The following is a 27,075-nucleotide window of genomic DNA, read 5'->3' on the forward strand; positions in this document are numbered from 1 at the left end:
GTGGATGGAACAAGGGATTGAGCTATAGATTAAACATTAAAACAGCAAGACAGACAGCATTTCATATCTGCTGTGTGTGCTGTTTCAGCAATGTTACATGCTAGTGGGAAAGCATGACAGAAAGCCATTGTGTTCTACATTCAAGATAGCATTCAAGAAAATTGCAGTATTGATCTAAATGGCGTTTCCTGTGTCTCTTTTTTTCCCTGTGTAATGTGTCTCTTCAGTACCCTGAGATAACATCAGACAGGCAGACAGAATATGAAAGAGTTCTACCTGGCGAGCGACAAGAGCCTGTGTGCCGAGATCGATGACATCAGCGACCAGGCGCAAAAACTGAGCCGAGAGCTGGACATCCTGGAGGATGGGACGATGAAGTACCAGGTGTGGTGAGCACGAAAAAGCATCTGCTATTAGATTTTTGGCCAAAAAGAATATGGTTCTTTTTTGTCTTACAGTCCACTATTCTGATACTTGTGTAGAAATATGAAAAGTCACTTTTTAGTGATTCATTGAAACAAGCACCGTTACAACACACACACACACACACACATACACACAGACTTACTTTAAATATATATTTGTAACTACTTTTTGAGTAAAAAATTAGATGATAAAAATAAAAACAGTAAAAGGAGTCAATATTTTCACCTAGAATTTGTACTACTAAGGAGCAGGTGGTATTTTAACCTTTCTCTTTAGCTTTAGGAATCAGCTAAATGATACGCAAATAATAAAAATCCCCGGTCACCAGCCCTATGAGTTCGAACATTTATTTGTGTGATGTTTCCTCTACAATTGTGGAAAAACTGTCTAACTTTTATGAATAACACCCTTTTGAGTAAACTCTTGGGAAAAAAAGGTGCTATCTAAAACCTAAAAATGTTCTTCAGCTGTCCCCATAGGACAACCCTTTGAAAACTAGTTTTTGGTTCCTGGTAGAACCCTATTGGATTCCATGTAGAACCCTTACCCCAGAGGCTTCTACATGGAACCCAAAAGAGTTCTACCTGGAACCAAAAAGGGTTCTCCTATGGGGACGGCCAAAGAAGCCTTTTGGAACCTTTTTTTCTAAGATTGTAGTAGTATGTTTTATCATTCTCCTCTACATCTCAGGCAGCGGCTGATGAATACAACCGGACTAAAGGACCTGAAGCGGGTGAGTGAAAACTGCGCTAGGGGGGCATACCTCATGTTACTGTAAAATCAAGGATAAAACACTACCTTGTATTTCCCAGCAGCTCGACAAAAGGCACCGACTCATGCTCTCATGGAATATCGTATGATGGTGACAACAGGTAAGGAGCACGAACAGTTGTAACTTTGTCTGATGTCGCCTCACGCTGGTGCACGATGCAACAGTGTCATGGTTCTTTCTTGGGAAATGATTTACAATAGGTAGATTGAAATGAGGAGGCTGTTTTCACCTATTCTACAAAATGTGTGCATTACCTTTTTACACGTTATTGTGCTGTCTACTATTCTCTCTTTAATGTTTTTAATGAAGAATAACAATTAACATATTTTTTGTAATTAAATATTCTAAATTATTCTATGTGATCATGCAACACATTCTTTCCCGACATTTGTCAAAAACAACATTTACAGTAGTTTTTCTTTGATGAAAGCCTATACATATGTACTGGTACTCCTCAGTAGGAGCAGTCCTCCATAGGAATGAATGGAATTCTACATGTTTCAATCACAAAATTACATATAGTTAAGTATTGTTTGTTCTAGTAGGGATGGTAACATTAGTCATCTCAAAGAATTATACTAAAAAAAAATTGATATATTTTTTCCATTTTTTATTTTTGCTTACCTCACATAATATAATTTAAAACCATGAATTAAGGTGTCAGAAATGGAATCAATGTGGCAAAAACGAACGTAGACATTAATAAATGCATTTCTATAGCTTCCAAAATATTTTTTTACAAGGTGGGGGAGTGCCAAGATGGAGGCGCGGTGGCTTCAACACATCACCCCAAAACTCATCTAGTGTATATACAAATCACTAATTCCATCTCTTATTAGCTTGTGAGTACAAAACATATTGCCCACATCTAACTGACATTCTTATGGCGATAACTGACACAACTAAGGAAAGAAACGATCCACACACTCACCTTGTCATTTTGGCTGCAGCAGTCACATCACCAAACAGCCACGACAACAAACTCCCATATTGCCTAAGTGTTCTGCATTGAGCTAGTGGAACGCATTGCTTTGTGGTGGCAACACAATTGGCTCAGGGGTAGCCTCTTGTTCTGCACCAGTGTAGTGTCATTTTCACCGCTATGGAGAATCGCATCTTTTTGACACATCTCGAGGAATGGTAGAGGTATTTTCACATGAAAATGTTCATGTTTTAAAAAAGAAACTGTGAACTCAACATTTTAAAAAATAACTTTACCTTCTAAACCCATTTCGTAGAGATGAAACACTGATCAATAACTAAATTGTGACATGCAGCAGGACAACCTTTGGTTCCCTAAATGTACAGTATATACACTTCTTAACACTTAAAATGAGTTTTGATGCGATTTCTCTGCATTTTGAAAGTACCAACTACCAGCAGGTCATAGGTGAACCGTTTGGCCACAAACTTTCAGCAGGGTGATATGTCACAGGGAAACCATTTGGCCACAACCTTTTTGATTAAATACTTTTTTTTGTCACTTGAGAACAGCCTTGTTTCAACAATCAGCCTGTCACTCACATCAGCTGCATTCATCATCTGCAGGTGTAGTTTAAATATCAGTCCGTATTTAAAAAAAAAAAAACTGTGTTAATCTTAGAGAATATGTCCAGTTAAATGATCTACTCATACTGCAGTGTCCGAATTCATATTGAAAAGGCAGTTGTTGAAAAGAAGGCAGTCTGTGGTGAACAACTGTACAATGACAGAGAGGTTGCCTTTAGAAGAAATCCGTCCATAGCATTCTGCTGTCTTGTGAGGTATCGATCAATATTTGTGTGACTGTGGAGTTTGAAAAGTTGCCCAGTACAACAAGTAAGAGCCCTATGAGTGGTACATGGAAACCTTCATTGAGTCCCTCTGTAAGTCTCTCCACTTTATCTGCCTGGCTGAGGAAGTAGTTCAAATGTCATATCTATAACCTCTTTAAAGCTAGAATCCTTAATTGAAACGATAACAAAGCAGGCACCCCGCCTCTGTTTTGGTAAAAAGCTGCGGAATGGGCTTGGAGATACTGTAGGTACATTTAACAATGTACTTTAAACGATGGTTTGAGACTATAGGTTATTTATAAGTTATATTCTTCAATAATAAATGGGTATATATCATTCATTTATAAGTCCAAAAATGGATGTAGCAAGTAAGGATTCTAGCTTTAAGGACAATTACGTTTTTGAGTGAAATTTCAGTGGACGATGAAGATTTGGGTGAAATGTCTTGTCCCAGTTCCATTTCCTCTACCACTTCTGTGTTTGCATATATTTGCATATATTTGCATATGTAAAGCTTTTCTACCAGAATTCTCCAGAATTTCATCAAGAGTGATCTCTGTCTTGGTTTGATGTTGAAAGTCTTTGCACCAAAGGCAATGAGATGTGGGAAATGAGGCAGTGGTTACAGTGACTTCTATTGGCAGGACATTAATGTGTGTGTATGTAAGTCACTGTGGCATGCGGATGGGCATAGCTGACTCAGGTTGCCATAATGGCGCACAGTAGGTGTGTTGGCACCAGTGTGCTGGCAAGAGACCGAGCTGGCGATAGGCTGGTATGGAGAGCTCAGTTCATGGAGGCAGTGCAACTTGTATGATGTCCCAGCTGGTGCTAGCATTTGATCACACAGATGGATGAGTCAGAGGAACCTGTGGTCCTTGTCGTCACTGCCCAGACGGAGACTTAATTTCGGGGTTACTGTCCAGGGACGTAGGGCCAGCTGATAGAGCTTCCGGAGAGCTGCATGTCGCGGATGAGAGTCTCGATGGGCGTCTTGCCCACCAGACGCATGAAGAAGAGCTGGGAGATGAGGTTGGCGGGCACCGCGCGGAGGGCGGGCAGGCGGAGGAGCAGGCGGCCGAAGCGCTGGGGCTGACCTGGGTACTGCATCCGCTCGTACTCTGTCAGAGCCACCTGGGCCTTCTCCTGCAGAGACTCCACATGGGCTGGGTCTGTCAGGCCACACGCATCTGAGATGGAAGAAGGGAGGAAGAGATTGTTGAGGTGAGGACAAAGTGGGAGGGAGCAGTACTTTATTGAGACGGGACCCTAAATAAAGATGAAGGGTTGCTTTCGTTTTGCACCAACAAGAAAAAGATTCTAACCGACAACTAAAAAGGTTAGGTTGTACACCTACATTTTTTTTCTCTTCTGTTTTCCTGTTTATTTACATTTACATTGTATCATTTCTATCTTTTGTTTATATGTTTTTGATTTTGGTCATTCAAGCATGATAATGCAAAATTGTTTAATTTACATGTCAAAATTTTCAAATCAAATCAAAGTGTATTTGTCACACGCACCGAATACAACAGGTGTAAACCTTACAGTGAAATGTTTACTTACAGGCTCTAACCAATAGTACAAAATATGGTATGGGGTGAACAATAGGTAAGTAAAGAAATAAAAACAACAGTAAAAAGACAGTGAAAAACAGTAGCGAGGCTAGATACAGTAGTGAGGCTACATACAGACACCGGTTAGTCAGGCTGATTGAGGTAGTATGTACATGTAGATATGATTAAATTGACTATGCATATACGATGAACAGAGAGTAGCAGTAGCGTAAAGAGGGGGTGGTGGGTGGTGGGACACAATGCAGATAGCCCGGGTAGCCATTTGATGACCTGTTCAGGAATCCTATGGCTTGGGGGTAAAAAGTGTTGAGAAGCCTTTTTGTCCTAGACTTGGCACTCCGGTACCGCTTGCCATGTGGTAGTAGAAAGAACAGTCTATGACTGTGGTGGCTGGGGTCTTTGACCATTTTTAGGGCCTTCCTCAAACACTGCCTGATGTAGAGGTCCTGGGTGGTAGGCAGCTTATCCCCAGTGATGTACTGGGCCGTACACACTACCCTCCCTCAGTGCTTTGCGGTTGGAGGCAGAGCAATTGCCGTACCAGGCAGTGATGCAACCAGTCAGGATGCTCTCAATGTTGCAGCTATAGAACCTTTTGAGGATCTCAGGACCCATGCCAAATATTTTTAGTTTCCTGAGGGGGAATAGCCTTTGTCGTGCCCTCTTCACGGCTGTCTTGGTGTGTTTGGACCATTCTAGTTTGTTGGTGATGTGGACACCAAGGAACTTGAAGCTCTCAACCTGCTATACTACAGCCCTGTCGATGAGAATGGGGGCGTGCTTGGTCCTCCTTTTCCTATAGTCCACAATCATCCCCTTAGTCTTGGTTACATTGTTATTCTGGCACCGCCCGGCCAGGTCTCTGACCCCCTCCCTATAGGCTCGTCGTCTCGTCGTTGATCAGGCCTACCACTGTTGTGTCATCTGCAAACTTAATGATGGTGTTGGAGTCGTGCCTGGCAATGCAGTCGTGGGTGAACAGGGAGTACAGGAGGGGACTGAGCACGCACCCCTGGGGGGCTCTAGTGTTGAGGATCAGTGTGGCAGATGTGTTGCTACCTACTCTCACCACCTGGGTGCGGCCCGTCAGGATGTCTAGGATCCAGTTGCAGAGGGAGGTGTTTAGTCCCCGAATCCTTAGCTTAGTGATGAGCTTTGAGGGTACTATGGTGTTGAATGCTGAGCTGCAGTCAATTAATAGCATTCTCACATAAGTGTTCCTTTGTCCAGGTGGGAAAGGGCAGTGTGGAGTGCAATAGAGATTGCATCATCTGTGGATCTGTTTGGGCTGTATGCAATTTGGAGTGAGTCTAGGGTTTCTGGGATAATGGTGTTGATGTGAGCCATTACCAGCCTTTCAAAGCTCTTCATGGCTACGGACGTGAGTGCTACGGGTCTGTAGTGATTTAGGCAGGTTGCCTTCGTGTTCTTGGGCACAGGGACTATGATGGTCTGCTTGAGGCATGTTGCTATTACAGACTCAATCAGGGAACATGTTGAAAATGTCAGTAAAGACACCTGCCAGTTGGTCAGCACATGCCCAGAGCACACGTCCTGGTAATCCGTCTGGCCACGCAGCCTTGTGAATATTGACCTGTTTAAAGGTCTTACTCACGTCAGCTACGGAGAGCGTGATCACATTCTCAGGGTAAGTGTGCAGTGCAGACCTTTCAATTACAATATCGACCACAACAGTTTTTTTCTCCTCTCGTTCCCCAAAAGTACACTCTTTTTTTAAACGTGGCAACCGATTCAACTAATCATCAAACCCTCGATCGGGTGTTTTTGTTCGGGGGCTGAAATAAAATGTGTGCTGTCGTGTAGACTCCTCGAGGGCCGGAGTTGAAAAACACCACACTACCATACATCTACATAAGGTCTGTGATTGTACTCTGCACTTGTATTGTGGTGCCAGGAGAGGGTACCACACTCCTCAAGTCTACCAGTATAACCGTGTTCAGGATTTGTCCTTGTGATTTCAGTCAACAGGTGCTTGGTTACCATTAGATAACGTAGCGCAGTGCTCCACAACACTGTTCCTGGAGAGAAACCCTCTCGTAGGTTTTTGCTCCAAACCCAGTTGTACCTAATCTGATTCAGTTTATCAACCAGCTAATTATTATAATTGGGTGCGTTACATAAGGGGAAGAGCAAAATGTATTGGACTGTACTGTAGCTCTCCAGGAAGAGGGTTTGGAAAGCCCTGATATAGAGTGATATGCTTTCCCATTAGAAATACACTACATATACAAAAGTATGTGGACAGCCCTTCAAATGAGTGGATTCAGCTATTTCAGCCACACCCATTTCTGACAGGTGTATAAAATTGAGCACACAGCCATGTAATCTCCATAGACAAACAATGGCAGTAGAATGGCCTTCCTAAAAAGCTCAGTGTCTTTCAACTTGGCACCGGCATAGGATGCCACCTTTCTAACAAGTCAGTTTGTCAAATGTGGGCCCTGCTAGAATGGCCCCTTTAAACTGTAAGTGCTGTTATTGTGAAGTGAAAACGTCTGGGAGCAACAACAGCTTAGCTGCGAAGTGGTAGGCCACACAAGCTCACAGAACGGGACCGTCGAGTGCTGAAGTGCGTAGTGCGTAAAAATAATCTGCCCTCGGTTGCAACACTCACTACCAAATTCCAAACTGCCTGTGGTTACAACATCAACACAAGAACTGTTCGTCGGGAGCTTCATGAAATGGGTTTCCACGGCTGAGCAGCCACACACAAGCCTAAGATCACCATGTGCTATGCTAAGCATCAGCTGGAGTGGTGTAAAGCTCGCCGCCATTGGACTCTGGAGCAGTGGAAACACGTTATCTGGAGTGATTATTCACGCTTCACCATCTGTCAGTCTGACGGACGAATCTGGGTTTGGTGGATGCCAGGGGAACTCTACCTCAATGCATAGTGCCAACTGTAAAGTTTGTTGGAGGAAAAGTGGTCTGGGGCTATTATTCATGGTTCGGGCTAGGCCCCTTAGTTCTAGTGAAGGGAAATCAATGACATTCTAGACGATTTTGTGCCTCCAACTTTGTGGTAACAGTTTGGGGAAGGCCCTTTACTGTTTCAGCATGACAATGTCCTCGGGCACAAAAAGAGATCCATACAGAAATAGTTTTTCAAGAGTGGTGTGGGAGAACTTGACTGGTCTGCACAGAGCCCTGTCCTCAACCCCATTGAACACCTTTGGGATGATAATCGCCCGACATCAGTGCCCGACCTCACTAATGCTCTTGTGGCTGAATGGAAGCAGGTCCCCGTAGCAATGTTCCAACATTTAGTGGAAAGCCTTCCCAGAAGAGTGGAGGCTTTTTATAGCAGCAAAGGGGGGACCAACTCCATATTAATGCCCCATGATTTTGGAATGAGATGTTCGACAAGCAGGTGTCCACATACTTTTGGTCCTGTAGTGCATATGTTAAAGTCTCAGCATGTTAGTAAAAAGTCACAGTATGCAAGGCAATAGTTTGAATATGTACAGTAGTCAAAAGTCTCAAAATGTATCAGGTCGACATATAGGTCATCAAGTCTGACATGCATGTCAAAGAGTATTTACATGTCAAAACAAATCTCATCAGACACAATCCGCGTACAGTACAAGGTGGGAATAAAATAAAACAGACATCTCACCTGGCGAGAAGAGGACGATGGCCTTAAGACAGCTGTACTCGGCAGAGTCCACCTGGAGCCGGCTCAGCTTTTCCACTTGGTTCTGGAACACCCTCACCTGGTCCATGAAGGATACCACCCGCTCGGCCGACATGGGTGAGGAGTGGAAACCCGCAGCGGCCAGCAGTGGGGCCATGTGGAGGGGCAGGGCGGACTGGGCTGCGTTCAGGATGAACAACTCGCTCCAGCTCAACCTGAGGAGAGCTACCTGCTCTGACACAGGCAGCTCTGGGAAGTAGGGGATGTTCCTGGCCCACTCAATGGTGCTGAAGAGCAGCCTAGCTGCCAGCTCGCAGATGTTGTCGATGCCCATGACGGCCCCGCCTGCGCCGGTGGCCTGGCCCTGTTGGTTGTACTGGTGGCCGTAGCGGCTGCTGGGGTAGGGCTCGGCACGCAGCAGCTGGGAGATTAGCTCTGACACGGGCTGCCCACCATTGTTGTTGTAGAAATCAGCCCCTCCTACGCCACTACCGCCACCTACTGGGGTGCCCGTGGGGCTGAGGCTGGAGTGTGAGGGGGGGATACGTCCGCGCTGAACTGCTGGGGTGGGGATGGGGGCACAAAGGGAGGTTGGGGGGAAGTTAAGAAGGGGCAGGGAAATGGGGAGGACGAAAGGGATTGGGATTTGGGTTGAAAAGTAGGGAGGGCAGGGGGAGAAGTTGAAAGTGAGTCGGGCATGCTCTCTCACAGAAGGTGGTTTGGCAGATTAACAACAGACGGTCTTGACCAGATAAGGACCATCTAATTCCTGAGTGAAGCTGACACAAAGGGGCGCAGACAGATTCCTCAATAAAAGAGGGCAAAATGGAGGACTTGCATTCTTCGAGAATCCTCCAATTGAAGGTTATCCCGAAGAATAAAACAAAAGACAGCAGAATTATCCATTACAATTAAATTTCCTCCAATTAATTCTCTCCTGGAGTTCATTTTTTACTATGTAAAGATTTGTATTACCAAAAGTGGGATAAAATATGACAATATGGCCTTTGTTTTCAGATTGATTGCTCTCAGGAAGAAAAGGAAATTATTTAGCTTCTTTGTAAGGATGAAATAGAGCGTGGCTACATCAAATACTGCTATAATGCTCCCAACCATAGTTAATGTATTAAGCCATTGGGTGAGTCATTTAACCTTGAGAATTCCACTCTAATATGCTCCTATAGGAGGAGCATATGTGACTCGTTTCAGGAAACTAGGCACACTACTAGGCACACTACTTCACAGTCGCACCATTTGAGAGTAAATCAAAATGCGAGGCCAGAAATGCCTTCTGGAACATGTGAACTTTCATGTGCCTTAATAACAAACTCGTGTGCAATCTGTAAATACGAATAACATTTTTAAATTAAGAGCCTAGTTGGTTTAGCCACGGAAAAAGTTGGTTTAGCCACGGAAAAAAGACAGAAACCTTCCCGCTAGCCATGATTGGCTGAGATAATGAGTTGGTAGGACATTCCGAGAGATGAGATAGGATTGGTCTGCCATGTAGCACGCTTCTGTCTATAACATGAGCTGGTCAGTATGTGTAGGTAATCCTTTCTAACACTGATTTCGTTTAAAGATATCACATAGTAGAACTGCATCAGGGTTGCTCTCCACTTTCTGGAGGACCGAGTTTTGAAATCAGTGGAATTAGAGTATGATAGCTAAGGAGATGAAGTTCTGGGGTTTGATTATAAATATGCAGACGGAGTCGAAAAGAGAACACACAGAAGGCTGTTGTATAAAATGCCTGTCTCCGGATTACATCTTCAAACTAAGGGCAACCATGGTATCTGTGACAGAGAGGGAGAAGTGTCCATCCATGTATACGGGTAAGAGAGTCTAGCTAGCTACATTTTCAGATATTACACGTTTCTAATTTTGTCAGAAAGTTGTTTTCATTTCAAGTTAAAGTGTACTGTTAGCTAGCTAGCTGACGTTAACTGGCTAGCTAGCTAACATTGTGTGTATGATCTCTGTAGTAATATTATTCGTATCTCAGAGCCATTTACATTGCTCGTTATAACCTAATATTAGCTAGCTAACATTGAACCTGGTTGGTTAGGTACCTGAAAATGCATGCAGGGTAGTACCGTTATGAGTTGGGATTATGGTTTATTGTTTAGCTAGTTAGCTAGCTACATGTCTAAACAAAAGATTTCATTATGCAAGTAGCTATTTCAATAGAATGTTTATGTCACTGCAACAACTGTTGAGAGACACAGCTGGTAAATTCACTCTGGCTATATACTCCGATTTCAAAGCACTCTTGTCTGAGTGTGCGAGAGCACAGAATAACTGATACATTTATGAACGCTCAACACCTGTTGAATATGGCCGGTGTCAGTAAACGTTAGGAAAAAGACTCGTTATTAAATTGTTGCCAGCAGCAGTACAGTTGCAGTCACCAATGCTCTGGATATCATAAAAACAGACTAACCAGCTCTGCTAGTAAAATGGTCAGTGAGCTGTTCTCTCATTTGTGTCTGGAAGTAGCTAGCAAGCTAGCCAATGTTAGCCAGTTAGCTTGGGTGCTTGACTGCTGTTAGGTCAGAACGCCCCGAGAGCGAAGCGCCCTGAATATACGAACAGACAATCTGATAATGCTCTGAGTTTACGAATGCCCAGAGCACATTGGCACTAAATTTACGAAAACGCCCGTCGCATAAACCAGCCTTTAGTTTGAAATCTTTGGTTGTTTAGTACATAGCCTCACATGTGAATCCTTAGAGATGGGTGGGGTTAGGAGGGTGTGACCGATGTTTAATGGGTGTAGACAAAGAAGAGCTCTCCAGTAGGTATCAAATATTCAATGGCCATTTTCACAAAAGTGAGGTGACAAGTTTATCAACTTTCAAAGCATAATTACTTTCCCATTGTTCCTCAACTGTAGTGTATGTTATACCATTCTCTAGCTAGAGTCTCTACTTTTATCCAATGTAAAAATAAAAAACCGCACAATTTCAAATGTTGCTACATAAGACCAAATCGAGCCAGTCGGTCACAGATAATGGAAGGCAAAGTCATCTAGATTAGACTGAAGAGGAAGCATTTAGAGATAAATTCCTCTACATTTTCTGCAACAGCTCAAGTAAATCATTGTGGGCTATATCACTCTGACCCTTTACCTTAGGCTACAATAATGCCTCATATCAACGACATAGGGATAGTGTATTTTACTTAGGGCTTCATTAGGCTATAGTATAAAATGGCATATTACCATGGTAACGGTGGAACAATCACAACCGGTACTACCAGACAGAGAACGTTATACACAGTACCAGTCAAAACTTTGGACACACCTACTCATTCAAGGGTTTTTCTTTATTTGTACTATGTTCTACATTGTAGAATAATAGTGAAGATATCAAAACTATGAAATACCACATAAGAAATCATGTAGTAACCAAACAAAAGTGTTAAACAAATCAAAATATATTTTATATTTGAGATAATTAAAAAGTAGCCACTCTTTGCCTTGATGACAGCTTTGCACACTCTTGGCATTGTCTCAACCAGCTTCATGAGGAATGCATTTCCAACATTTTTGAAGGAGTTCCCACATATGCTGAGCACTTGTTGGCTGCTTTCCTTCACTCTGCGGTCCAACTCATCCCAAACCATCTCAATTGGGTTGAGGATGAGTGATTGTGGAGGCCAGGTCATCTGATGCCGCACTCCATCACGCTCCTTGGTCAAATAGCCCTTACACAGCCTGGAGGTATGTTTTGGGTCATTGTACTGTTGAAAAACAAATGATAGTCCCACTAAGCGCAAACCAGATGGGATGGTATATCACTGCAGAATCCTGTGGTAGCCATGCTAGTTAAGTGTGCCTTGAATTCTAAATAAATCACTGACAGTGTCACCAGCAAAGCACCCCTACACCATCACACCTCCTCTTCCATGCTTCACAGTGAGAACCACACATGCGAAGATCATCCGTTCACCTACTCTGGGTGTTTTGCCTGCTCCGGTTCTTCCTCCCTGGCGCTCCAGGCATTACGCACACCTGCCACCGTCATTTACACACACCTGCCTTCCCTCATCACGCGCATCAGCGATATTGGCCTCACTCAATCTCCTGTTTATTACCTCCCCTGTATTTGTCAGGTCCCCAGCCCTGTTCCCCGCTGCTGCATTGTTTGTCGCCTGTCTTTGTGTTCCCCAGTTCTGACGCTGTTCCTGTCCTGTTGCCTGTCCGTTCCTAATTAAATGTCAACTCCCCGTACCTGCTTCTATTCTCCAGCGTCATTCCTTACACTGGGTCTCACAAAGACAAGGCAGTTGGAACCAAAAATCTCAAATTTGGACTCATCAGACCAAAAGGACAGATTTCTACCGGTTTAATGTCCATTGCTCGTGTTTCTTGGCCCAAGCAAGTATCTTCTTATTAATGGTGTCCTTTAGTAGTGGTTTCTTTGCAGTAATTCGACCATGAAGGCCTGATTCACGCAGTCTCCTCTGAACAGTTGATGTAGAGATGTGTCTGTTACTTGAACTCTGTGAAGCATTTATTTGAGCTGCAATCTGAGGTGAAGTTAACTCTAATGAACTTGTCCTCTGCATCAGAGGTAACTCTGGGTCTTCCTCTCCTGTGGCGGTCCTCATGAGAGCCAGTTTCATCATTGCTCTTCATGGTTATTGTGAATCCACTTGAAGAAAGTTCTTGAAATGTTCCTCTGTCATTTCTCTTTGCTTATTTGAGCTGTTCTTGCCATAATATGGACTTGGGTCTTTTACCAAATAGGGCTATCTTCTGTATACCACCTATACCTTGTCACAACACATCTGATTGGCTCAAAACACATTAAGAAGGAAAGAAATTCCACAAATTAACTTTTAACAAGGCACACCTGTTAATTTAAATGCATTCCAGGTGACTACCTCATGAAGATCGTTGAGAGAATGCCAAGAGTGCGCAAAGCTGTCGTCAAGGCAAAGGGTGGCTACTTTGAAGAATCTCAAATATAAAATATATTTTCATTTGTTTAACAGTTTTGGATACTACATGTTTCCATGCGGGTTATTTCATACAGTAGTTTTGATGTCTTCACTATTATTCTACAATGTAGAAAATAGTTTTTTTTTTTTAAAGAAGAAAGACAGAAAAACCCTTGAATGAATAGGTGTGTCCAAACCTATGACTGGTACTGTATATTCAAATCACTATGGGGCTATAGTTACAGTTGAGATACAGACAGTGATGTGCGTGAATGACTGGTGCTCAGGGGCGCAGGTGGCTTGCTCTTGTATCCCTCTCATTCACTCACGCAGGCACTAGATTTGATGACAACGTGCATGACATCAAGACTGTACCCATGGTAAGCTTAGCTATGATAGGGCCAGGGTAGTTATTTGTAACATGGACTATGGCCCACATGAAAAAATACTATAGTATACTATGGTATAAATACTATAGTATTCACTGTATTGTTTTTGCGGACTAAAGTCTGTGGATACTGTAGTACTTACAGTTAACTATAGTATAAATACTGTAGTAAAATAAAACTGTAGTATATACTATAGTAATTCAGGTAGTGTTTTTGCAGATTATGGTATACTGTAGAATTTACTGTTGTGTTTTTATGGAAATTACTGCACAATTGAATATAGTGCGTTCATTTTATTATCTTTGACACATAAGTGAAGACTTTCTCCTTGAGAAACCTACTGGCAAAATACTAAAAGAGCAAATTTTCCATAACCTGCAGGTAAGTCTGCACTCCTGCTCTTTTCTACAACCTGTAGGGAACACAATATATGATCTATACTTGGCATGTACAGTATGTTCTTCGCTTATGGGTGGCACAAAGTGTGATATGGGGGAGGGGAATAGGTATTTTAGTATTTTGTAGTATTTACCTAAGTTTTAAAAAAAAATGTTTCTGCAGTCATTTCTGTAGTATTTATTACAGTGTTTTTGGGGAGGATAATACTGTAGTATTTACTATAGTATTCTACAGTATACAACACATTCCTTAATAAGTACTACACATATTAGAGGGATACTGCAGTTTGTATTATAGTATTCTACTGTATACTACAGGTTACTATATAATTATATAGTAAGTACTGTAGTATTCTATAATAAACTGTAGTATTTTTTCATGTGGGGGGCCATGTAATGGTAAACAAAAGTTGTTTTTTGGGGCAGAAATCTATGGATACAGTCCCTTCTTGACTGGAGTTCATGTCTCATAAGTCAACATAAACATATTCTGCATGAATGTACACAGAAATATGGGTATGCAGGTGTTCTATTGTATGTGGACAGGAAAAGTACCTTCTTTGCGCATTCCTACACGAAAGCACTTCTCCAGGCGACAGTACTGGCACTGGTTACGATGATGTTGGTCGATCTGGCACTCTCGATTTGACCTGAAATATAGATCAAAACATGTCATCACTGCTATGCCATACACAAATGATAAGGACATTTAGCTTAGCTGACCCTTAGAATAGCTACATAACCCTTGGTAGAAATCTATGGTAGCATATACAGTACGTGTAATATCACTTTAATGGAGGAAGGTCACTTCAACGTGATGTAAAACATTTCCAGGCAGTTGTGAGTTACCAGACCATATCTAAATGATTGCATAACATTACTAGAGGGTATAGGTAAAAAGCTGAAGCATAAAACACGATGTGATACAAAATAAGCTTCTATTTAAATATATTATAGATATAAGCTGGTTTACAGAACCCGGTTATATAACTACACAGCAAATTCTCCACTTTAAATCAACACGGACAGTGTTAAACTTAACACGGGGCCAATGTCAACAGGGGTCCACACTTTTCAGTGTTAAGTTAACCCTGAAAAGTGTGCTGATTACACTACAATGGTGCCGGAGAAGAAGGCAGACGTTTTACGTGTCCCCAACCGATAGTTTTTTTGTTTGTTTATTTGCGTTTTTGTAACTTATTTGTTCACTTATTTTATACACAATGTTGCCGCTACCATCTCTTATACCCGAAAATAACTTCTAGACATAAGGACTGCGATTACTCACCAAGGACTGGCAGAATCCTTTTTTTCCTTTAACGAGTTTGACGAGCCAGACACAAATGATATACTGCTTTCTCGGGAACAGCCCCAGATCCCCGTGATTTGCGTGAAGAGGAGGCGGAGAAAAAGGGGCCAGACGGCAGGCTGCCTTCTGAGAATTTGTAGGCGATCTAATAAAACTCCTTTCATTCTGCTAGCAAATGTGCAATCTTTGGAGAATAAAATCAATGACCTACGCGCAAGATTAAAGTACCAACGGGACATTCAAAACTGTAATATCTTATGCTTCACTGAGTCGTGGCTGAACAAAGACACTATCAACATACAGCTGGCTGGTTATACGCTGCACCGGCAGGATAGAACAGTGGTGTCTGGTAAGACAAGGGGCGGCGGACTATGTATTTTTGTAAATAACAGCTGGTGCACGATATCTAAGGAAGTATCAAGCTATTGCTCGCCTGATGTAGAGTCTCTCACGATAAGCTGTAGACCACACTATCTACCTAGAGAGTTTTCATCTGTATTTGTCGTAGCTGTTTACATACCACCACAGTCAGAGGCTGGCACTAAAACAGCATTGAAAGAGCTGTATTCTGCCATAAGCAAACAAGAAAACATTCACCCAGAGGCGACACTCCTAGTAGCCGGGCACTTTAATGCAGGGAAACTTAAATCTGTCTTACCAAATTTATATCAGCATGTTAAATGTGTAACCAGAGGGGAAAAAAAACTCTGGACCACCTTTACTCCTCACAGAGAGATGCATACAAAGCTCTCCCCCGCCCTCCATTTGGCAAATCTGACCATAATTCTATCCTCCTGATTCCTGCTTACAAGAAAAAATGTAAGCAGGAAGCACCAGTGACTAGATAAAAAAAAAGGTGGTCAGATGAAGCATATGCTAAACTACAGGACTGTTTTGCTAGCACAGACTGGAATATGGTCCGGGATTCCTACGATGGCATTGAAGAGTACACCACATCAGTCATTGGCTTCATCAATAAGTGCATCGATGATGTCATTCCCACAGTGACCGTACGTACATACCTCAACCAGAAGCCATGGATTACAGGCAACATCCACACTGAGCTAAAGGCTAGAGCTGCAGGTTTCAAGGAGCTGGACTCTAACCCAGAAGCTTATAAGAAATCCTGCTATGCCCTCCGACGAACCATCAAACAGGCAAAGTGTCAATAAAGGACTAAGATTGAATCGTACTACACCGGCTCTGAAGCTCGTCGGATGTGGCAGGGCTTGCAAACCATTACAGACTACAAAGGGAAGCACAGCCACGAGCTTCCCAGTGACATGAGCCAACCAGATGAGCTAAACTACTTCTATGCTCGCTTCGAGGCAAATAACAATGAAACATGCATGAGAGCACAAGCTGTTCCGGAAGACTGTGCGATCATGCTCTCCGCAGCTGATGTGAGTAAGACTTTTAAACAGGTCAAGATTCACCAGATGGATTACCAGGATGTGTACTGCAAGCGTGCGCTGATCAACTGGCAAGTGTCTTCACTGACATTTTCAACATGTCCCTGTCCGAGTCTGTAATACCAACATATTTTAAGTAGACCACCATAGTGACTGTGCCCAAAGACACTAAGGCAACCTGCCTAAATAACTACCGACCCATAGCACTCACGTCCGTAGCAATGAAGTGCTTTGAAAGGCTGGTCATGGCTCACATCAACACCATTATCCCAGAAACCCTAGACCCACTCCAATTTGCATACAGCCCCACAGATCCCAGATGACGCAATCTCTATTGCACTCCACACTGCCCTTTCCCACCTGGACAAAGGAACACCTATGTGAGAATACTATTCATTGACTACAGCTCAGCGTTCAACACCATAGTGCCCTCAAAGCTCATCAATAAGCTAAGGATCTTGGGACTAAACACCTTCCTCTTCAACTGGATCCTGGACTTCCTAACAGGCCACACTCAGATAGTAAGGGTAGGTAACAACACATCCGCCACGCTGATTCTTAACACTGGAGCCCCCTCACAGGGCTGTGTGCTCATGCCCCTCCTGTACTCCCGGTTCACTCATGACTGCACGGCCAGGCACGACTCCAACACCATCATTAAGTCTGCCAATGACACAACAGTGGTAGGCCTGATCACCGACAACAACGAGACAGCCTATAGGGAGGAGGTTTGTTGTTTTTTTGTTGGGCCAACTACGCTAGCTAGCAGTCTTCTGCCTGTTTTGATTTTTGAAAATGTCTGAATTTTATAAAACGCATAGAAAAATTCAAAATAAAAATATGCTAGCAAGCAAGCAAGCTAGCTAGCTAGTTACCAATACATAATATACTTCCCATGCAATCTCTTGAGTTTGGGATTAGCTAGCTAGGTTGATAGTTTTTTAACCTTGACTAGCTAGCTACCTACCTAAAGCTGGCAAATATGCTATGGTCACTACTCACTAGCTAACCAGCTAGATAATGTCATCAATAATGGCAGCGTTTAAGAAATATATTACCTTCAACAGTGTTATCTTGTGAACAAGCCATCAATGTTTTGTGATTATTGGTGTCGTAAAAACACCAACAGCAATTAGGGTTAGCAATTATCATGTTTGACATTTCAGTGGAAATACAACTATCAGCTTTTTGATAAGTGGTTTAGCAAAAAAATATGTCCCTTATTATCGGCCTACTGTAATGGGGTGAGTGCTGGTGGCAGGGAAGTCAGGCGCAGAAGAATGAACTTGGTATAAACTGAGCTGTTAAAGTATTTAAGTATTCAAAAACCCCGAAAACCAAAATGTACAAAATAAAATAAGAGGGTGCAAAACCCGTTGCACACCAGAACATAACTAGCACACATTACATACAATCACTGACAAAGACATGAGGGAAACAGAGGGTTAAATACACAACATGTAATTGATGGGATTGAAACCAGGTGTGATGGAAGACAAAACCAATGGAAAATGAAAAATGGATCAGTGATGGCTAGAAGGTCGGTGACGTCAACCGCCGAACACCGCCCGAACAAGGAGAGGTACCAACTTCGGCGGAAGTCGTGACACATACGGTTCCCCGTTATTGGCCACCTTACTATTTTGTTCAATTACAAGATATAGCCGTTTAATTTAGTTCATAAAAGAGACACCAACCTCGCATCTGAAGTGTTTACTAGAGAGTTGACTAGTTGGCTAGCTTACCGGTAAAAATAATATATACTGTTAGCTATATTTCAGAGGTAAAATATGTATATTAAATGATGTGTGGTCTGTCATGCGGTCTAATTTTACAATATACAGTGTGTCCCACAAAATGTGTATACTATGAAAACTCTCAAAACCTAACTTAACTTACATAAACTGCAATGAAAATTGGTGGTCAGCTAGCTAGAAGAGTGTCTTTAGTCTCAAATTGTACCGTCCATTTAAATGTTTAGCTCGCGGTGATTTAATCGTCTAACCGCTAGAGTGTTTCTGAAGTAGGGGGGAAATTAGTTAGCTAGCTATACACCTAAATGATAGAAATCATGATGATGATAACTAGCGGTGCTATGCTAACTATGCTAAATTGTCATACATTCTTCTTCTTTACCACAGATTCCCACAAGGTCTCAGACTCTAGGATGCTTAGAAGGAGCAAACAAATGAATACAGTCAGACAGAGTTGTCGATTTCCATTGTCCCTTGTAATGCTATAAAGGTCAGGAAAAGACACTCCCATTTTGCTAAATTAGCTAGCTATCTAGGCCACTCACCATACTAAAGGATACAGATTGATTCACTACTTAAATAGTTATGTTTATGTTATTGAGTAGGCTTATATATATATATATTTATAAATATAAATATATATACAGTGGGGCAAAAAAGTATTTAGTCAAGCCACCAATTGTGCAAGTCCTCCCACTTAAAAAGATGAGAGAGGCCTGTAATTTTCATCATAGGTACACTTCAACTATGACAGGCAAAATGAGAAAAAAATCCAGAAAATCACATTGTAGGATGTTTTATGAATTTATTTGCACATTATGGTGGAAAATAGGTATTTGGCCAAAGTCAATACTTTGTAGAGCCACCAGTTGCAGCAATTACAGCTGCAAGTCTCTTGGGGTATGTCTCTATAAGCTTCTCACATCCAGCCACTGGGACTTTTGCCCATTCGTCAAGGTAAAACTGCTCCAGCTCCTTCAAGTTGGATGAGTTCCGCTGGTCTACAGCAATCTTTAAGTCATACCACATATTTTCAATTGGATTGAAGTCTGGCCTTTGACTAGGCCATTCCAAGACATTTAAATGTTTCCCCTTAAACCACTCAAGTGTTGCTTTAGCAGTATGCTTAGGGTCATTGTCCTGCTGGAAGGTGAACCTTCATCCCAGTCTCAAATCTCTTGAAGACTGAAACAGGTTTCCCTCAAGAATGTCCCTCTATTTAGCACCATCCATCATTCCTTCAATTCTGACCAGTTTCCCAGTCCCTGACGATGAAAAACATGAAGCATGGTGGTGATGCTGCCACCACCATGCTTCACTGTGGATACGGTGTTCTCTGGGTGATGAGAGATGTTGGGTTTGCACCAGATATAGCATTTTCCTTGATGGCCAAAAAGCTCAATTTTAGTCTCATCTGATCAGAGTACGTTCTTACATTTACATTACATTTAAGTCATTTAGCAGACGTATGTTTGGGGAGTCTTCCACATGCCTTTTGGCGAAAACCTAACGTGTTTGCTTATTCTTTTCTTTAAGCAATTTTTTCTGGACACTCTTCTGTAAAGCCCAGCTATGTAGAGTGTACGGCTTAAAGTGGTCCTATGGACAGATACTCCAATCTCCACTGTGGAGCTTTGCAGCTCCTTCAGGGTTGTCTTTGGACTCTTTGTTGCCTCTCTGATTAATGCCCTCCTTGCCTGGTCCGTGAGTTTTGGAGGGCAGCCCTCGCTTGGCAGGTTTGTTGTGGTGCCATATACTTTCCATTTTTTAATAATGGATTTAATGGTGCTCCGTGGGATGTTCAAAGTTTTGGCTATTTTTTATAACCCAAACCCTGATCTGTACTTCTCCACAACTTTGTCCCTGACCTGTTTGGAGAGCTCCTTGGTCTTCATGGTGCCGCTTGCTTGGTGGTGCCCCTTGCTTAGTGGTGTTCCATACTCTGGGGCCTTTCAGAACAGGTGTATATATACTGAGATCATGTGACAGATCATGTGACACTTAAAGTGCACACAGGTGGACTTTATTTAACTAATTATGTGACTTCTGAAGGTAATTGTTTGATCTTATTTAGGGGCAAAGGGGTTGAATCAATATGCACGCACCACTTTTACATTTTTTTAAACAAAGTATTTTTGTCACGAATATTTTACCGAAGGTGACTCCCCTTCTTGTTCGGGTGGCGCTCGGCGGTCGTCGTCGCCGGTCTACTAGCTATCACCGATCCGTTGTTCTGTGTCCCTTTGGTTTTGTCTGATTGGTGTCACCTGTTTCTTGTTTGGTTGTTAGGGTGGGGTTATATAAGGTTGTTCAGCCCGCTTCTGTTTCGTGCGGGCTTGTTCGTCTGTTTTTGTGTTAGAGTGATTGTTGTTTGTATCCTGGGTTTTCGCGCTGTCCGTTATTATTTCCTGTTCATTTTGTTTTACTACTTTGTTCATGTATTTTTTCCTGGACATTAAAGCGTGTTTTTCCCACATCCTTTTGCTCTCTGACTCCACACCTCTTCACATATTTTTACGTAACAATTGTTTAATTTCACGTCACCAATTTGGACTATTTTGTGTATGTCCATTACATGAAATCCACATCTATTTAAAATACAGGTTGTAATGCAACAAAATAGGAAAAACGCCAAGGGGGTGAATACTTTTGCAAGGCACTGTGTATATGTATATATATTTGTTTAATCTAAGTAATACAATTATTAATATAACAATAACATCCTTGTTATTTTGAAAGACATGTAAGGTAAGGTCTTTCTACATGTTGCAATAAAGTTGACTAAATTAGGAGCTCTTTTTTTGTTTGTACATATCTTCAGTTGGTAATTTATTTTTATTTTTTATTTTACCTTTATTTAACCAGGCAAGTCAGTTAAGAACATATTCTTATTTTCAATGACGGCCTGGGAACAGTGGGTTTAACTGCCTGTTCAGGGGCAGAACGACAGATTTGTACCTTGTCAGCTCGGGGTTTGAACTCGCAACCTTCCGGTTACTAGTCCAACGCTCTAACCACTAGGCTATAATAAGTAATTAAATAGACATTGTCACATGTAGCTATAAAGTTACAGCTCCCTTTAAATAGCTAAATCCTGTGTAAGAACTATCGAAAACCTTGTACTTATTCAGATATTACAGATATGCACTAGTGTGTTTATTTTCTCATTTGGATGGCGCTTTCAGAAGCCGATGATTAGATTGCCAGAATGGGTAGCGTACTATGTAGGTACACAATAATTACATGCAAGTACACTTCCAGATACACTTCATTTTAACTAGCTAAATCCTGTGTAACACCCAGTAATTACATTGTACTTATGCAGATATTACAATTACTCTGTGACAACATTGAGTGTAGATTTTGAAGACTGCGCATTTACGAGTAGGTAATTAGAGCCCTTTGAGCTTCCAACCTTTGTTGGAATATCAGACGCCCAGTGCATCTGTCCACAAAAGATTACAGTTATTACGGATATTATATGCAGCTGAGAAGAAACTAAACATTAAATTGGTGAATTTAGTTGAATCTTGCCCATTTCTGACAAGCATGGTAACATGCATTTGTTGTTACGCCTCTGTAATTACAAACCGCAATTACAACCAGTTACATGTTGTTATTACAGTGTAACTATGAGTTATTACAATTAACTACAATACTTGTTACAGTATAATTACACATGTAATGACACTGTAATAAGGACCCCTTAAAATGAAATGTTAACAACAACAAAAAAATCTACCTGCAGTAGAGCATGCTGGGAAATCTGATAACGAGGGGTGTGGTTTTGAAAGGAATGTTTTACACTCCACATAGTAAAACTGACACAATCACATTCAATACTGGTTATTAACACCAACACTGGGGTTATTTTACACCAACACTGGGGTTATTTTACACCACTGAGTGTTACCTTCTGAATCAACACTAGAAATGTTACACTGAAAAAATCAACACGAGGTAACACTGGCCAATTTGCTGTGTATATACTGTATGACCCAATCCCTCTCTTTCCTTAGATGATCCATGGCATTAAGTATTGCATCTTTGCTCATGGATCTTTCATATGGGCAGAGTGGCTGATGTAAGAATGACAAAATCTCAGTGAGGAAGAAATTCAATCAACTGACTTCAAGGCCAGTTTTGTAGAAGCAAACATATGAATTTGTATGATATCTTCTGGGGGGAGATGGTCTCTGAAGAGAATAGCTGAATTAAACAATGTATTACACACCATTGTTTATTGGCAGATGTTTTGATTGTCCATATTATTGGTAGACAACAATATGCAAAAATTGAGGGTTGAATATACACCTCCATTGCATTTCAAGACTAGTCATTCAACTGAGACTGCTCTTCTCTGTATCACGGAGGCGCTCCGCACCGCTAAAGCTAACTCTCTCTCCTCTGCTCTCATCCTTCTAGACCTATCGGCTGCCTTCGATACTGTGAACCATCAGATCCTCCTCTCCACCCTCTCCGAGTTGGGCATCTCCGGCGCGGCCCACGCTTGGATTGCGTCCTACCTGACAGGTCGCTCCTACCAGGTGGCGTGGCGAGAATCTGTCTCCTCACCACGCGCTCTCACCACTGGTGTCCCCAGGGCTCTGTTCTAGGCCCTCTCCTATTCTCGCTATACACCAAGTCACTTGGCTCTGTCATAACCTCACATGGTCTCTCCTATCATTGCTATGCAGACGACACACAATTAATCTTCTCCTTTCCCCCTTCTGATGACCAGGTGGCGAATCGCATCTCTGCATGTCTGGCAGACATATCAGTGTGGATGACGGATCACCACCTCAAGCTGAACCTCGGCAAGACGGAGCTGCTCTTCCTCCCGGGGAAGGACTGCCCGCTCCATGATCTCGCCATCACGGTTGACAACTCCATTGTGTCCTCCTCCCAGAGCGCTAAGAACCTTGGCGTGATCCTGGACAACACCCTGTCGTTCTCAACTAACATCAAGGCGGTGGCCCGTTCCTGTAGGTTCATGCTCTACAACATCCGCAGAGTACGACCCTGCCTCACACAGGAAGCGGCGCAGGTCCTAATCCAGGCACTTGTCATCTCCCGTCTGGATTACTGCAACTCGCTGTTGGCTGGGCTCCCTGCCTGTGCCATTAAACCCCTACAACTCATCCAGAACGCCGCAGCCCGTCTGGTGTTCAACCTTCCCAAGTTCTCTCACGTCACCCCGCTCCTCCGCTCTCTCCACTGGCTTCCAGTTGAAGCTCGCATCCGCTACAAGACCATGGTGCTTGCCTACGGAGCTGTGAGGGGAATCCACCTCTGGCACCACTCAGTAAAACCTCCAGGCACACTCTGATCAGGCCCTAATGCACCAATTTGCAAGTCGCTCTGGACACCCAAACAAACCACTCAAGTTTTCAAGACATAGAACTTTCAAAACGCATCGTACTGTGACACTTTCTGTGTTTTGAAAGACCCATATCGTGACAACTTTGCTGACATACCAAACATTTTGGGACTGTATCAACAGTGGACTAATGGAACAAATTCCCCAAATATCCCTTTAAGTGAGGGATGACTCAAATGCATTATGCGCACTGCTGTGGGAAATTGTAACAGCTCTGCACAGTCAACAATGTATTAATGCACGACTCATTCTAGCTATTTGCATCCATTTGCTTTGTACAAATGGGATATCAAGGATAAGGACAAACTAAGAGATCAAAAATAAAGGCTCAGTGACAAAGCTATTACCCAGGTGTATGCTACAGTTTGGTGGAGAAAGAGGTGAATTCTCCTCTTACAATGTAAATCGCTTTGAGCACTTTAAAGATGCACTATGCAGAAATCACTCCGACCACTTCCTGCTTGCTAAAATTCGAATAGTTTGCCTAATTTCAGTTTATGTGACAAAACAAACAAAGTATAGTCTAGAGAATTATTGTACTATTTAAAACGCTGTTAAATATATTTTCCATAACCAAACATATTGTATTTTCAGCTGTTTGAAGCTGGTGTACAAAACAGAAAGTAAAACACTCAAAAGGGAAACTTAAGAACAGGAAGCATAGAAATAGGTCACATAGAACAGATCTACCGCTTCTTAGACTTGCTTTCAATGAGAATGACATATCTATAACCCAAATTTCTAGGGCTGGGTCTCCCAAAAAAGTTACACATGCAGCTCTGTTATAATTATCCATCCACTTTGAGAATCCATAATTAAATCACCACAATTATTAATTAAGTCTCACCTGCAGGTATAGTTGAGGTTGCGCCGGATGCTTCTCTTGAAGAAGCTCTTGCAGCCCTCGCAGGTGAACACACCGTAGTGCTTCCCACTGGACTTGTCCCCACACACCACACAGTCCACCACACATGCCTTGTCCTCGTCCCCAGCCTCCATGTCACTGCCCCCTGCCTGGGGCGAACCGTCCTCCTCCTCTCCCCTCAGATAGCCCTTGTCCCCCAGCCCGTTGGTGCCCCCGTTGGGATCTCCCCAGCCCCCACTCACCATGGCCATTGTTTGATTAGCAGACCACAGAAGGAATGGGAGACAAGCCAAAGCTTTTCGGTAGCTGCCGTCTAAACTTTCTGACTTTCTTTTGTGCTCCTCTGTTCAGAGTTTAATATTTGAAGGTTCTCTGTCTTCTCATTTAATCATTTGTTTGGCTTTTTGGTCCTTAAAGTGTGTTGGAAACTAAAATAGTCTGCCTGAAAAATACCCACACCCTCTTTTAATTTATAGAACAGTATAAATGGTGTAGAATGTTTGTCCTCCCACCAAAAAACAACAGAGCTGTTGTGTCTCCTCCCCTTACACTATGATCCGGAAATAGTTAAGCCTTTCACTTTAGAAACTTTTGTTTTGCCTGTGGCTTCCAATGGCCCCTGTTTTTCTTTCTCCTTTTTCAGTTATTCACTCTTCTTCCTTTGGCCCATGTCCTCCGACGGCTGTCTTATATTATAGAGGTCAAATTGTTACCGCTTCAGCCACGAAACAGAACCTTTCACAGGAAACAATGAATCAAACACAAACTTTCAACAACGGACCGAAACACACCCCATTCACTAGCTCTCGAAAACCCTTATTATCCGTAGGGTTTTTACTGGTTAGCTTCGCCCACGGTTGGCTGCGTGTGAACTGCAATTCAGAAACTGTGTTTTAACGTTTAGAAACGTCAATAATCGTCACAACCGCGAAGCGGTTTTTGCGAAACATGTGATATGCCCCTTATCTTTCATATCAGCAAGAAAAGAATCTTTCAAATAAAAAAAGATACACTTAACATTAGCAGTTTCTCACACGTCCATATGCTGTGTGCGCCTCCAGTTGACGAAATAATACTTCCTCCCCAGTTAACGCTTACACACAGGTGTTCTGAGCATGTTTCCAAAACCTTTACCGCAAGCGATGCGTTTTAACGTTCAGGACGAGCGTTGAAGCTCTTTTAAAAAAAACTCCCAGGGAACAGAAGATACTATCTTCAAATAGTCGCTGAAGGTAGTTGGCGTCTATGAACGAGTTACGCATTCACTAGCACTTTGCACATGATTAGAGAGGGCAAATTCTCTCTCACTCCCTTCTCTCTTTGGCAAGAATAATGGCTGAAAAAGAACCTTGCTAGTCCTTAGCACATGGAGACGGAAGCAGTGGTCACCCCTCATAAAACAGTCATGCCGTTTGCCTTTCTGATAGTGTTCATGTCGAGACCTAGTCCTGCTGCCATTCTGGAATATATTACTTATATCCTGGCATCAGAGAGAAATAATGCAAAAGCCTTGTATGCTTACCTTGGGAAGTACACTCATATAAAATGTCAATGTCTTGTTTTTGCTAGATCACTCTTACAGCCACGGAGGGAGTGAGGGTACAGACAGAGCGAGGCAAGAGACGGGTTTACCAGCCATCCCCAGAGCACCAACAACGTTCTGGTTGACAAAGAGCTCTTCCAGGTCACCATTAGCAAAACAACTTGCTGTTTCACAGCTCACTGTGTGGCAATATCATCAAGGCACACAGAAAACCACTATCACGTCTCAGCTGTGGTTACATCTACCCCCTCTGTTTAACTACATCAACCAGTCTCTCTGGCTCTCTTCAAAATGATCTTTAGCTCAAGGAAGTGCCCTCTCTTCCTTGTTTGTTGTTGCAGAGGGCTAGGCTGTAGCAATATCATCGGTCGTTGTGGCTAGACCAGTCTCTGATTCAGACCCTCCAAAATTAGAGAGCACAGATGAGGTAGAAATCCAAAAAAAGCCTCCTTTCCACCCCTCAGAAGTCAGTGGAGCTACTCTAAGCACTCACTCCAGTCTTTTGTCAGTTCTCTCCCACCGAGCACTAATGACTTGTGGCCTAGCCCTGTGCTCAGTCCGTGTGGGTGCTTCCCGTGGCTGAGGCAAGGGGGAAGGGACAGGGCTTTCTCTCCTCCCTTTGGCTGCAGAGTCCACAAATTTAATTAAGATTTTTTTTTTTAAAGAAGGCTAGGCTCTAGACAGTGTTGCAAGCCGCCACACTGACCATCCTCTCTCTCTCTGTGTCTCTCCTGCTCCCTCAGTTTTCTTCAGCCTGTGTGTGTGTGTGTGTGTGTGTGTGTGTGTGTGTGTGTGTGTGTGTGTGTGTGTGTGTGTGTGTGTGTGTGTGTGTGTGTGTGTGTGTGTGTGTGTGTGTGTGTGTGTGTGTGTGTG

At 42.6% G+C, this 27,075-nt stretch overlaps 1 protein-coding gene across 2 annotated transcripts; it reads right to left on the bottom strand.

The window, feature by feature from the left end:
• LOC118402406 (nuclear receptor subfamily 2 group F member 6-like) lies at positions 1-27,075 on the bottom strand. 2 transcript variants are annotated; one of them, XM_035800581.2, is made up of 5 exons: positions 26,182-27,070; positions 24,642-25,394; positions 14,495-14,589; positions 8,188-8,766; positions 1-4,163 (listed from the first exon to the last, which is right to left on the bottom strand). In XM_035800581.2, exons 2-5 carry the CDS (start codon positions 24,908-24,910, stop codon positions 3,889-3,891), a joined length of 1,218 nt encoding a protein of 405 aa, XP_035656474.1. In that variant the 5' UTR covers positions 24,911-25,394; positions 26,182-27,070; the 3' UTR covers positions 1-3,888. The 2 variants fall into 2 exon arrangements, with proteins under 2 accessions (XP_035656474.1, XP_035656475.1); XM_035800582.2 differs by having other exon boundaries at positions 8,188-8,763; positions 24,642-27,075.

This window comes from Oncorhynchus keta, chromosome 23 (assembly GCF_023373465.1).
Source record: "Oncorhynchus keta strain PuntledgeMale-10-30-2019 chromosome 23, Oket_V2, whole genome shotgun sequence".
NCBI classification, from domain to species: Eukaryota; Metazoa; Chordata; class Actinopteri; order Salmoniformes; family Salmonidae; genus Oncorhynchus; species Oncorhynchus keta.